The sequence below is a fragment of the Dipodomys ordii genome, unplaced genomic scaffold (genome assembly GCF_000151885.1).
Source record: "Dipodomys ordii isolate 6190 unplaced genomic scaffold, Dord_2.0 Scaffold5, whole genome shotgun sequence".
In the NCBI taxonomy this organism is placed as follows: Eukaryota; Metazoa; Chordata; class Mammalia; order Rodentia; family Heteromyidae; genus Dipodomys; species Dipodomys ordii.
Window position 1 is genome coordinate 17,224,235 of NW_012267221.1, and position 13,021 is coordinate 17,237,255.

General features: G+C 34.4%; 1 protein-coding gene across 5 annotated transcripts in view; it reads right to left on the bottom strand.

The window, feature by feature from the left end:
* Positions 1-2,106: 2,106 nt before the first annotated feature.
* Positions 2,107-13,021, bottom strand: part of Scn1a (sodium channel, voltage gated, type I alpha subunit) — a 98,939-nt gene continuing 88,024 nt past the window's right edge. For 4 of the 5 annotated variants that reach the window (XM_013027709.1, XM_013027691.1, XM_013027699.1 and 1 more), the window contains 6 exons: positions 12,380-12,661; positions 10,228-10,281; positions 9,476-9,613; positions 7,608-7,712; positions 5,756-6,026; positions 2,107-3,774 (listed from right to left, as the gene is read on the bottom strand). In XM_013027709.1, coding sequence (XP_012883163.1) covers positions 2,597-3,774; positions 5,756-6,026; positions 7,608-7,712; positions 9,476-9,613; positions 10,228-10,281; positions 12,380-12,661 — 2,028 coding nt within the window. In that variant the 3' untranslated portion in view covers positions 2,107-2,596. The remainder of the gene's footprint in view (positions 3,775-5,755; positions 6,027-7,607; positions 7,713-9,475; positions 9,614-10,227; positions 10,282-12,379; positions 12,662-13,021) is intronic. The other variant, XM_013027682.1, reaches the window with a different exon arrangement.

The window sequence follows — 13,021 nt, forward strand, 5'->3', positions numbered from 1 at the left end:
TGTTTTGTGTTCTGTAGCTGGTATCCATCGGGGGCTTTCCACTGGCCCAAGTGAGATATGAAGGTCAAAAGTAGGGGAGACCATTGCTGTGAGGCATAAAATCATCCCCTTCCAACACATGGCAGGCTGCAGAAGTATGGAGAGAAGTTCTGGAGGAGCAAAGTAGTCCAATCATGTTTGGCAACTGAATTTTTAAAATAAAGATTTAAAGCTTTTTTTGTAACTCAAGTGGCCATCCCCATTGTATGGTTTCTATCCTTCTAGAAACCATAGCTTGTTTCTGAGAGTCCAAGAGGAGCAGTTGCATTTCTAAAGTTTCTTGTCAGTTCCATAGAGAGATGGAAGAGATAAGGGGTGTGTGTGTGTGTGTGTGTATGTGTTGAACCCCTTCTTCCTCAATATATAAAAGGAAAATATCTTCATCTTGTTATAAAATATTGCTCACAAAAATTAAATGGGCAAACAATAAAATAAAAATGTAATCTTTATTAGTTTTGCACATTTTTAATGTTGGTTATCATTATTTAGGGTAATAGCATTTTCCAGCATGCAGTTCATGAATACAATTTATTTCAATAATTTTAAGAAAAAGAGGAGCCTATGGCTTGCTTTTGTAAGAAACATAAAATATTCTGATATAATTTACTATATAAGTTTGCTATTCTCTATTTTTGTGGGGGGAAAAACATGTGAAGCTTGCATTTATATTTAGAACAATCTAGAGAAGCATAACTCCAAAGAAATGAGAAAAGCACAAGTTGGGGGAAAAAAGTCAAAAGTGAAAATTAAGCCCTATTGTCATAAGCTAGCACAGGCATTCAAATAAAATTTTATACCCTTTTCCAATCGCAAAGCATAAATTTGGATGTGAGTTATGAACCTATTTTGCCCCTTAAAGTAATAGAGCAATCTAAAATTAGCAAATATAATACAAAAGCAGAAATCTACCACTACCCAGTCTTGTTTTACATTTCTTATTTAGCAAATATCTTCCATGAAAAAAGTATTATGGACAGAAAGTAAGAAAAGTGATTGTGATATCCAACCTGAAGATAATTTCCTCTTCATGTCTATGTACATAATGCTGAAAAATAAAATAAAATGACTTTTTACAGTATTTATATTTGCTTATAAAATTCTAAACACATTTTAAAACATGATAAGCAATGTGTGTGCGTGCAAGTGTGCATGAGTGTGTGTGTGTATTATTTTAAACATGTCTGTACAGTCTGGCTATATACCATATGCTATCCACTTCAAATTTCAAAATAACCAAAAATTTATTAAAGTGCTATGAACTATTGCTTGATGATTTCAAAGAAATGAGATCTGTGGAACAATTTCCTTGACTTTACCACTGAAATATGGTTTCTCGTGAGTGAGACTGTGAGCAGTGGAGAAACCAGATATAGCAGCAGGGTAGTATCAACATGCATTGACAGCATCCAGACTATCTACAGTGGTACATAACACATTACATTACCTGTATAAAGCTTGCACTCTACAGTTCTTGTGGTACATATTTGATGCAATAAATACTGTGCTTAAGTCATTATTTGTTTGCTCAAACATGCACCACAGGGTAAAATGACTATTTACATCATAAATAGCATTTCATTAACATATACAGTGTCAACCTTGCTGAGAGCTGAAGATGGCTAAACAAAGTGCAGGATTAAGCAGAAATTTTTTTTATAAAGGGTTCTTTTGGTCAATTTTGTCTTCTAGAGGTGGGGAGGGGGCAGAGGGAGTAAGAGTCATTATTTAAATATTTTTTTCAGACAATAAACAGAAATATAACATTTATGACTCTAGACATTTAAATGCAGTTTGCACCTAAGACAATGGCCATCTCCAAAACAAGCTACTTAGCCTAGGGGTTTAATTTGACATAACAAGGCCAGTGGAACACCTCCAACTATCACTCATGACCCTCTCCCAGAAGCATAGACTGTTTAAGACTGTCCTCGCTTTCTTGGGACTTTTGTTCATGCATGTTCTCCAAGTGTAGCATGCTTTCATGCAAACCACATCTTTGGGTAGATGGGAGAGCCATGTGAGTTCCCTCACCTCCAGGTTTCATACTTGTAAAGGGGGACCTTTACCCTAGTTCCCAACAGAAACCCTGTTTACAAAAATAGTTACATGTAACAAACAACATATGGATTAAAAAAAAAAGATGAATCCGCTAACAGAGTTTGTAAAAATGTGACAAAAATGTGGCAGTTGAAATGCAAACAGTGGATACAATTATGACACTAAAGTGTTTCATATTGAACAACCCTCGATGATAGGTTTGCTTCCTTTTAAACTGGTTCCTACAGTCTGAGTAGCCAGTTGGTTCTTGTCTTCAGCAGTATCAGCTGGTAGTGTGAACAGTAACCTCCTGTCCAGGCCATCTCCCTTTTATACAGAGTCATACACAGTTTGCCGACAAGGAGTCACTGTCTTATTGTAGGCACTGACCTTAAAGTAGATTTGTGTAAAAACAGTCAGTTTGGCATTGACCTCCAAGAGGAGTCCTGTTGACAAAAATACATCACCTTCACAGGCTGTAAACAATTTGTCATCTAATTTTTTTTCTAGTTAGTGTTGTTTATTTCCCTTTGGCTTTCTCATCTTTCCCTTCTTGCTCATGTTTTTCTACAATTGGCTTTGTCACCCGATCATAGGAGGGTGGACAGGCTGCAGTGGACATGGTCAGATCAGTTTTTTCTGTCATAGAGTTTTCATTTATTCTGTCAATTATCAGGTCTTCTTTAACAAGAAGATTTGCTCCTCCTTTGAGTTTGTTCTTGTTATAGGTAAAGGAAGCTTGTTTTACAGTTCGTTTCAAGAGGTGACGCCTATAAGCGCGCTGAATAATGACAGCAGACACTTCCTCTTGTTTTCGTTTTAAAGTAGTAGTGATTGGCTGATAGGAGACCTTGGAAGGATTGGAAGCCATGAACCTCTCTTCCATCTGTATTCGAAGGGCATCCATCTCTCCACTCTCCCCTAGAACGCGCTTTGTAAATGCAAATAAGATATCCAGACAGTGGATCCGGTCTCCACTCACCATAGGCAAATCCATAGCAATGAGTTGGAGTTTATTTGGTTGTGGCAGATTGAGAGGTGGTTCAAGAGCGGCTGCAAACTGGGATAGTTTTTCAAATTCCATGAACTGAGTTGCATCGGGATCAAACTTCTCCCAAACTTCATAGAACATCTCAAAGTCATCCTCGCTCAGGGGCTCTGCGCTTTCTTCCGTGGCCACGCTGAAGTTCTCCAGGATGACAGCGATGTACATGTTCACCACCACCAGGAAGGAGATGATGATGTAGCTGACAAAAAAGAAAATCCCAACGGATGGGTTCCCGCAGTCTCCCTTCACTGAGCTTCCTGGGTTAATTTTACCAGGGTCACAGTCTGGGGGTCCACTGTTAAGAATCGGGGCTAGCAACCCATCCCAGCCCGCAGACGTGGTAATTTGGAACAGGCAAATCATGCTGTTGCCAAACGTCTCAAAGTTGAACATGTCATCGATTCCAACTTCCCTTTTCACGTAGGCGAAGTTGGACATCCCGAAGATGGCGTAGATGAACATGACAAGGAAGAGCAGGAGGCCGATGTTGAACAAGGCAGGAAGGGACATCATCAGAGCGAAGAGCAGCGTGCGGATCCCCTTGGCCCCTTTGATGAGACGAAGGATTCGGCCAATCCGGGCAAGGCGGATCACTCGGAACAGGGTGGGGGACACGAAGTATTTTTCTATCAACTCAGCTAGAAACATACCTATGGATAAACAATGAGAATACCAACCAGTGAAGCAGTTATTCATCAAAAATTCTTTAATACAAAATTCGGAGTACCTAGATTCAATTGTAAATATGGCACTTACATAATGCAATCATGTCGTGCTATCTACAAGATACTGGTATAGGATGTGAAAATCTACAGATGCTGTGCTCCTTATATAATTTGGCATAGTATTCAGATATAACCTGCATTCTCATATGTACTTTAAATCATATCTAAGCTACTTATAATTACGTGAATGTACAAATTGTGAGAATAGTTGTGACATGCTTACTGTATAAGTAATAAAGGCAAGAAAAAGAATATAAATCTTCAGTAGAGATCCAATATATTTTCCAAATATTATTCTGTGATTAGTTAAATTTATGCATGCAGAATACATGGATGAAAAACACAGATACAGAGGACTGAATGCATGTAGAATTGTATAGAATATATATTAAAATAGATCTTAATTTTGACATTCAGCTATACATAAAAATATTATAACTGAACTGGGTGCTGGTGGTTCATGCCTGTAATCCTAGCTACTCAGGAGGCTGAGATCTGAGGATTGTGGTTCAAAGCCAACCTGGACAGGAAAGTTCAGGAGACTCTAATCTCCAATTAACCACCAGAAAACTGGAAGTAGCACTGTGGCTCAAAGTGATAGAGTGCTAGCCTTGAAAAGCTCAGGGAGAGAGTCCAGGCCCTGAGTTCAAGCCCCATGACTGAGAATATAAAGAATCCTTTTTTTGGGGGGGTCCCGTCGTGGGGCCTGAACTCTGGGCCTGGGCGCTGTCCCTCAGCTCTTCAGCTCAAGGCTAGTGCTCTACCACTTGAGCCACAGCACTACTTCTGGCTTTTTACTTTTTGCTTATGTGGTGCTGAAGAATCGAACCCAGGGCCTCAGGCATGCAAGGCAAGCACTCTACCACTGAGCCACCTTTCCAGCCCCGAATATAAAGAATCTAAACTGAATAGGTTTCTGTTTCAGATATAGTTGATAAACTATTTAGCATACATAAAATCTAGGAGTGAGAGAGCAAGAGGAGACTTTGACCATGGTAATAACCATGGATAAGGGAAGGAATAAAAAAAACTATATATAACATATGAGTTGGATTTAAATCTAGTTTATTAAGAGTGGAGAATGACATAAAAATCTATACAAGACTTCCCCTATACTGGATAGTACATTATTGACCAAATTATCTTATATAAGAAGGAATGAATATTTTCCATGCCCAGCTGTCTTCACTTTACCAGGGTTATACATTTCTTTAGTGCAATGGGCTATTGTTCACAAAGACTAGTACATATTCTAGTCTTTACAACATCTGACTAAAGAAATGCTATCACACGCTATCTCATGATTAGCACAAACTGATTTTGAAAGTAATCTATAAAATTTCTATAGGGTAAATTCCTTACCATTGGTTCTTGCTATCTTTTCCTCTCTCTCTTTCTCTCTCTGTCTCTCTCTATCTCTCTGTCTCTGTCTCTCTGTCTCTCTGTCTGTCTCTCTCCCTCCCCCTGGCTGTTACTAGCAACAAGCACTCACTCTCAACATGCTCTTGACTTCCTAGCTGCATCTCTAATGTGGTATTATTTTCTGATTACCCAGCTAAATTTCTAGCCCTCTTCTCAATAGAACAATCTAGCTATTGTATAAGGTTTTCTTTTCAATTTCAAAATCTGAAAATGTTTTAGTTAATAGCACATATTTAGTTTAATTAAAGGAGTTTTTACTATACTGAAAAATAGTATAGTATGCACCTAAAATGTATAGAATAGGATATTATGATGATATATTTTTGGAAATTAAATTTACAGGACAAATAAACACACTGGGAAGAAATGCACCAAAACATTCACAGTGCTTATTTCTGAATGCTGGGATAGCCTCCATTGTAAAGGTCATTGTTTCAACTTTATTTTTATTGAGCTGAGGTTAAGAGATTTTACATATTCTTACCTACAATGGAGAGAATGACAACCACAAAATCAAAAATATTCCACCCAATGGTGAAATAATAATGTCGGAGGGAGATAAGCTTCAGCACACACTCTCCAGTGAACAGCACAATGAACACCAGATTGATGCGTGACAGAATGCTGGTCACATATTCACTCTGGTCATCTGTTTCCACCATCATTGTGACCATGTTTAGACAGATGAGGATCATGATGCTTATGTCAAACACTTGTCTGGTTACAAAGTCAAAAACCATTCCTTGAAATTTGTTCTGTAGAGAAATGGAAATGCTTTTAGCAATGTAGGAGTTTTACTTTACAAAGAAGTGTATACCTAAGTATTTTTTTCATCAATTGACTTGTGCACAGTCACCATTGTTCCTGACTTTTCTAAGAGATCAAGTCTAGTATGATGATATCGAAAATTTCGTTATCTAAATTGCAGTTTACTAATGTGTATTCATTGTAACAGCCATCCCTCTCTCTCTATTTTTAAATAGAGAGAGAAATGCTGCATTCTGTTTACTTCTGCTGGAGGTACACAATGCACATCAACATCAAAGTTTTGACAAGGTAAAAGAGCTTACTTTTCCCATGAAGCCCATGACCATGAAGCTATTTTAATATTTTGATTTAACATTGATATTCTATTCATGGAATTTTCAGGACATATTAAACCTTGTATTTTTATATTCTCTCATTAAATACCATATGCTACATTTTCAGACACAAAGTTCTGAACTTCTACAAGGATTATCAGGCTGGGATAGATCTCTTGTTCAATATAATAAAACTTCTGTGCTTTTCATGTATCTCTAATTCTGGATGCCCAGTCTGTCTGTCAGACACTTTTGACCATCATCTATTTATTTCCAAGGCCCTGAAGAATTCAAATATGTTAACCCTCTTACGTTTTTTCTTTATAGAATTGACTAATTTCTATTTACATTTATATATACATATATTTCATTTTATTCTCAAGAAGGCAATATTTGACTAACATGAAACAATACTCTGTTCATGGTACTCTGTTCTCTGGCACACTTTATGAATAGTTTAAAGCTCATAAAATTATTAAAGTAGGTTAAGTTCCTTCCATGTTCAGTTTGTTAAGCTTATCATGAAAATATGATTATTATTATTTATAGTCACAAATTATAATTACTGACCCCAACTTCTACAAGCAATAGTAAATTCTATGTTATAGCTATACATTTGAGGAGTAGGTACTGGAAATCTCTCTTCCTCAAAAACACTCCATACTTTTATGGAAACAATTCTTGGAAGTAAGGTATTATTTCACTTGACCTTTTATCCATTTCTTTTTTTGTGTGTTGAGCAAATACTACTTAATTATTCTGGGAACTTGGACATTTAAAAAGCAGACATTTTTACTTATTTTAAAATTGTTGCACAAAGGGGTATCAATTCAGTGTATGAGTTTGTATGTACAATTCATCTTGATCATTGTTCATGCATCTCCAACTCTAGCAGAAAATTTCATTTTTTTAAGCTTCGACTAAAGGTTTACCCATATCCCTGTCATTACAGATAATTACTATGGAGGTGGATAACTTTCTTGTGTATGTCATATTGCCTTTTTCCTTTGGCCACATAGTATGGATTTTGATTGTGTAGTTCTAGATTTTGCTTTTGTAGATAAAGGTCTATCCCTGTGTTTCCCTGTGATTGTGTTGGTTTCAAGTTTTCAATCGTTATCATGGAAGCATGAATTACGATAGGCTAAAAGTAGAATAAAATTTTCTGATGGAAATCATATCTGATTACTCTTCTAGGAGAAAATACATACAATATTTTAAGTATATTTTTCCAAATCATTTGATATTTCTTACTCCTGGTCGAGGTATAGGCTTTTGTGGCTTTTTCGATCCTAATTTTTTCATTGCATTATAATATTTCTTCTGTTCTTCTGTCATAAAGATATCTTGACCTCCAAAGTATAGAAAAGAAAAATCAAAACTGATTAAAACTGTGTTCATTTGTCCATATTTTTAGTGTTACAATAGAGAAGAAATAGTGTGAAAAGGAAATGCAATTTTTAGCCACTTAGCATGATTACTACTGGAATTTCAAAAGTCTGAAACATCAACATTAAAAGTTCTTTGTAACCCCTCTGTCTATCCCCTTTGCAATACAATTTAAATTAAAAATGTATTTTGTAGTTACCCCCTACATTTTTTTTTTTGTGCTGGTCATTAGACTTGAATTCAGGGCCTGGGAGCCATCCCCAAGCTTTTGTACTCAAGACTAGTACTTTACCACTTAAGGCATAACTTCACTTCCAGATTTTGGTGGATAATTGGAAATAAGAATCTCACAGTCTTTTCTGTCCAAGCTGGCATTGAACCATGGTCTTCAGATCTTATCATTCTGAATAGCTGAGATTATAAGCGTGAACCACCCCCGCCCAGCAGTTTTTGTATTCTTATTGGACTCTCACAGTTATTCAAAATCATCATCATGATGATGATTATATTGATAATAATTTCCAGAAATAAAGAGATCAATTAAGAATATTCAAAATGTCATAAAATTTGGTTTAAAGAGACATAGTCAGAACCATACACTATTTACATTATCTTTCTGAGTTAAGCTTGATTTTCTCTTCAAACATAGCAAGAAGTTAAATATAAGTACATCCCAAGACAATTTGGAGTTAGTCATACAAAGCTTCTTTAACTCTGTCAAGATTGAAAGAAAGGCATGGAAAGAAAACTAGAGGAGTTAGGAGGATAGCTAAAGATTAATTTTTTGACACATTTTGGCACGTTATTATTTAAATCATAAAAAGAGTAGAAGTAACTTTAATTATAAGCCCACTCAAAGATAGTTAATTTATAATAGCATGTGTATGGTAAGTGAAGATAATTTATGCTCTTATCAGAATAAGAAAACATTTCTGTCAAGGGAAAGAATGTGCCAAATGATTTGAATATAAAACTATAACATATAAATATTCATTACTACCAATCATTTACCTTCCATGCTTTCTATAAAGTGCAGATATCATTGAAACAAGAAAAGAAGACTCAAGATAATAATAAATGGAACAAAAGAGCTTCAGTTAAAGCTGGGATACAGTTAGTTATAATGAAGTTAAGTTATAATTTAAGTAATTACAATCAAATTAGAGGAATGGACATTAAAAAAGGAACCAATATAGGTGTGAAAAATAAACACTAGAAGAATCTTAGATTTGGTGTCTAATTTTATGAAATGATTATGAAGATACTTTTGATTGGGCATACTAGTGCACTTCAGTATTAAATTTTACTACATACCTACAATATTCTCTGATCAAATCCCCTCTTCCTCCCTTTGTCCATTTTCACCCACCTTTCTGATTTCTAGTAAATAATCTTTTCTCTGAAAATATCTTGTAAGAGAGAGTGAAGAGTTGTAATGATAAAGCATATGAGAAAGTGGCACATGCCTTTTTTGTTGTTGTTCTTATGAGTTCTAATTATTCTCTTTCAAAAGATGGACCAAGGAAAAGGAGGAGAGAAGTTTTATGAGCAATTATTTCTAATTTTCTATTGCCTTAAAGAGATAGGTAGTAGATGCCAGAAAGGGAGGAAAAAGACTTTGTAATACCTCCATTTGATTTCTCAACTCAGGTACTCTTTTGATGGGAAAAAAACAAACATATCAGGTATATATATTTTTATTTCAGTAGAGATGAAATATTAGAGATACTTATCTTCTTCTTTTGCTGGTTGAAATTATCTATGATGACCCCAATAAACAGGTTCAAGGTGAAGAAAGACCCAAAGATGATGAAAATAACAAAGTAAAGATACATGTAAAGACTTTCCTCATACTTAGGCTGGAATTCCACCTATCAAAGGAGAATCTTTTGTAAAATATTACAATATATTTGAATGCAGAAATTCTTTTGGTATTTTTCTATGAGAGTAGAATATATTACCCAAAGTTATACTATTTGCAGAACAATGATGTGTTAAATTTGATTGGCTTCAGTTAATAAATCTCAGCAATTTAAAAATTATTAGTAAAAAGTTACAAATGTAATATAAATTTATATATAGAATACATTGTAAAATTATGGTTTATGTTTTAATGAATTCATTAACAAAAAAAGAATTGAATTATTCACTTAGATGTTTGCCCTCTATTATTATAACATTTATTTTGATTTTTAAGATTGAGTAGTCTATTTTATAAATCTTAAATTGATAATCCAATCTTAAATTGTATTTAAACAATTATTAAATATATGGATTTCTGTTACTTTTTTGGCTTTCACAATAATTCATGCTTTTGTTTGAAATAAGTCCAGTAAATATTTATATAACTCAGATATTAGCGAGTCATATTTGTACCCCTAGCTATTTCTTGAGGGTTTCATTTGTCTATTATACATTTTGAGATTAAATCAAGCACCTGATTATAAAATAATATTTTAAAACATGGGTTATAAGGAATACTTACATTCCTGGAATCCACTGCTGCATACATTATATCCATCCATCCCTTAAATGTGGCCTATTAAAAAGGACATGCATGTTTTACTGTGAAGTGAAGATAATTAAGAACTTATGCTTGGTAAGTATTCTTATTGACATATTTTAAATGAGCATTTTGAAAGGTAATTTTTAAAAAGTTATACATGGATTGTGGACTAGACATAAAATAAACAAAATGGCCATTTTATAGATTCTCCAAGTCACATACACTTCAGGTCTTTGGTAGTAAGATATTCATGACATTTGACTTTCTATTAAAATCTGTAGAGCACTTTTGGAAAGCTACGTAAATTGAAACATATCTGATGATATCTATAGCAGCCAAAAATCATAATTCTTGAAGAGTATGAATAAGTTATCAGAACTGGAAAGTAGTAGAGAAAACTTTTTGCATATGACTCCAAGTCTAATAGCTTATAGTATTCTGTTAGGATATGAATTTTGCGCTCTGTGGACATAATTTATTTTGTAGGCAGTGAGGGAACCTAACACAGCTTCTAGCATCTGCATCATAGTATATCTTTGTTCCTGAAATACTAATATTTGGAGTGTGGATGAGAACAGAAACTCCTGATTGTTCTATAGAAAATAGAAATACTTTGTGCATTATGGAGAGAGGTTTTGGACATGTCAATGTATCTGGTCAAAATGGAATAAGTCTATTACACATGTGGTAAGGGATAGAAAAACAGTGGGTAAAGGAACCATTTCCATGGAATTACTAATGAACAGGAAGGTGATTATGCAGAAGTATAATGACATTTTATTTTCCTTTAGTAGCAGAATTTATTGAATAGCTTTGTGCAGGACTTACAATCTACTTTTAAGAGTCACTTAGCATTTTGAAGGATTGCTTAAAATAGTTCAATGTTCTTTCCTCAGTTTTCTAGAGAAAATAATATGATTTGATGACATTTGCAAGTGTAATTATTAGTAAAAGATTAGAATCAATGCCAAAGGAAATATAATATTTAAAGAAATCATTCTTGTTTGATTTTATTTTAATGACATGATTAGTAGCAGATTAGAAATGTCCAGGAGAAAAATCAGAACTTCTAACCAAAAGGTTGGAAGAAGTTTATAAGTTAACCATAGTAAAGATACCTCTGAAATATATGAGGGCTTTGAAAAGTATGCGTGTTTTTGCTTAGTCTTCTAGTTGAACCATTAAAAAGAATAAGAATAAGAAACAGATTTCGGTCTCAAAACACCCTTTAGAAGCACTCACAAAAATAGGAATTATAAAATTCTTCTCATCTGGAACTCTATCACTTGAACTGTGCCTCCAGCCTGACCTTTTGCTGAAACAGGGTCCCCTATTTTGTCCCCATTGACCCTGGAACATCAGCCCTCCTGAGCTAAACATCCTGAGTAGCTAGGATTACAGGCATGAGCCACCAGCAACCAGCTTATACAACTCTATTTTGAAAACTGAATTTTCAGAAGACAAGGGAGTGCAGCATTTTAACTATGATTCTTTTTATCTTTTGGTTGCTCGTGATGCAGCCTCAACTGAAAATAGCATAAAATGAAAATGTGTAAAAGAATAACATCCTTTGTGCTTTCATAAGTTACAAAGAACCAGTCTTAGAGGCTTACTATGATAGTTGGGATAAAAGTTCAATAATGTCATTGCAAGGCTATTGACCAGAGACAACTGTGCTTGTGTTTCATTTCTGGGTTCAAACATTCTCAGGCATCATTTAAATCTTAGTATGGTAGTAACCCTCAAAGCTAAATACTGTTACTTATCCTCTACACCAAAAGGATGTAGCAAAGCATCGGCTAATTTCTACACATCAGTTACCATATATTCATTGCAATAGAAAAAAGTAATAGCAAAATTATGATTTAACAATCAATGAACTCATTCATATAGGAAGTGAGAGTGATCTGGAAAAAAGAATAAGAGTAAAAATGGAGAAAAAGGCTTATGGAAAGAATTGAAATATCCAGCCACTATTGGCTCTATCTGTACATGAATAAAATTTCCACTTGAGTTCAGAAACTTGTAGTGAGTCAGAACCAGAAAAAAATACTTTCTGCTTAACAAATAAATCAGATATAGTCATTACTTTGTTATAAGAAAAATTCAGAAAAAAATAGTGTTCACTTACAACTTGCAGCAAAGAGAGATACCCAAATCCTACATTATCAAAGTTTACTTTCACATTTTTCCACCGGGCAGTTTCATTTCTTTCTATTAGTTTTAGGCAATCAGAATGATTATTCACTTCGCTGATTTCAAATCTGTCACCAGTGGTTGTATTAATACAGTGGTAGAATTTGCCAGCAAACAAATTTACGCCCATGATGCTGAAAATTAGCCAGAATATAAGACAAACCAGAAGCACATTCATGATGGATGGAATTGCTCCTAAAAGGGCATTCACAACCACCTAATACACAAATGGAAAAAAAAGAAAAGTCAGAATTCTTATTGGTTAAAAAAGAAGAGACATTCCCTTATTAAGCCTTAAGTTCAAATTTTTCCATTAAGACTATTTATCCTAGGATATTCTTAAAGCAAATTAAAATAAGAATCGTAAAAAATTAAATCCATTCTTTCTTAAGCAATTCACTTAGAAAAACAAATATAGGCCAAATAATATAACAAAGAAATGGGAAATAAAAGGAGTTTGGTAAAGGGGAGAAAACAAATAAAGGGAAAAAAGCAAAATTTGGGGAAATTTCTGTCGGATGAAATAAGAACATGTATTATTAGAATAAAGAGAAGTGGGAACTCCTAGGCAGACGAT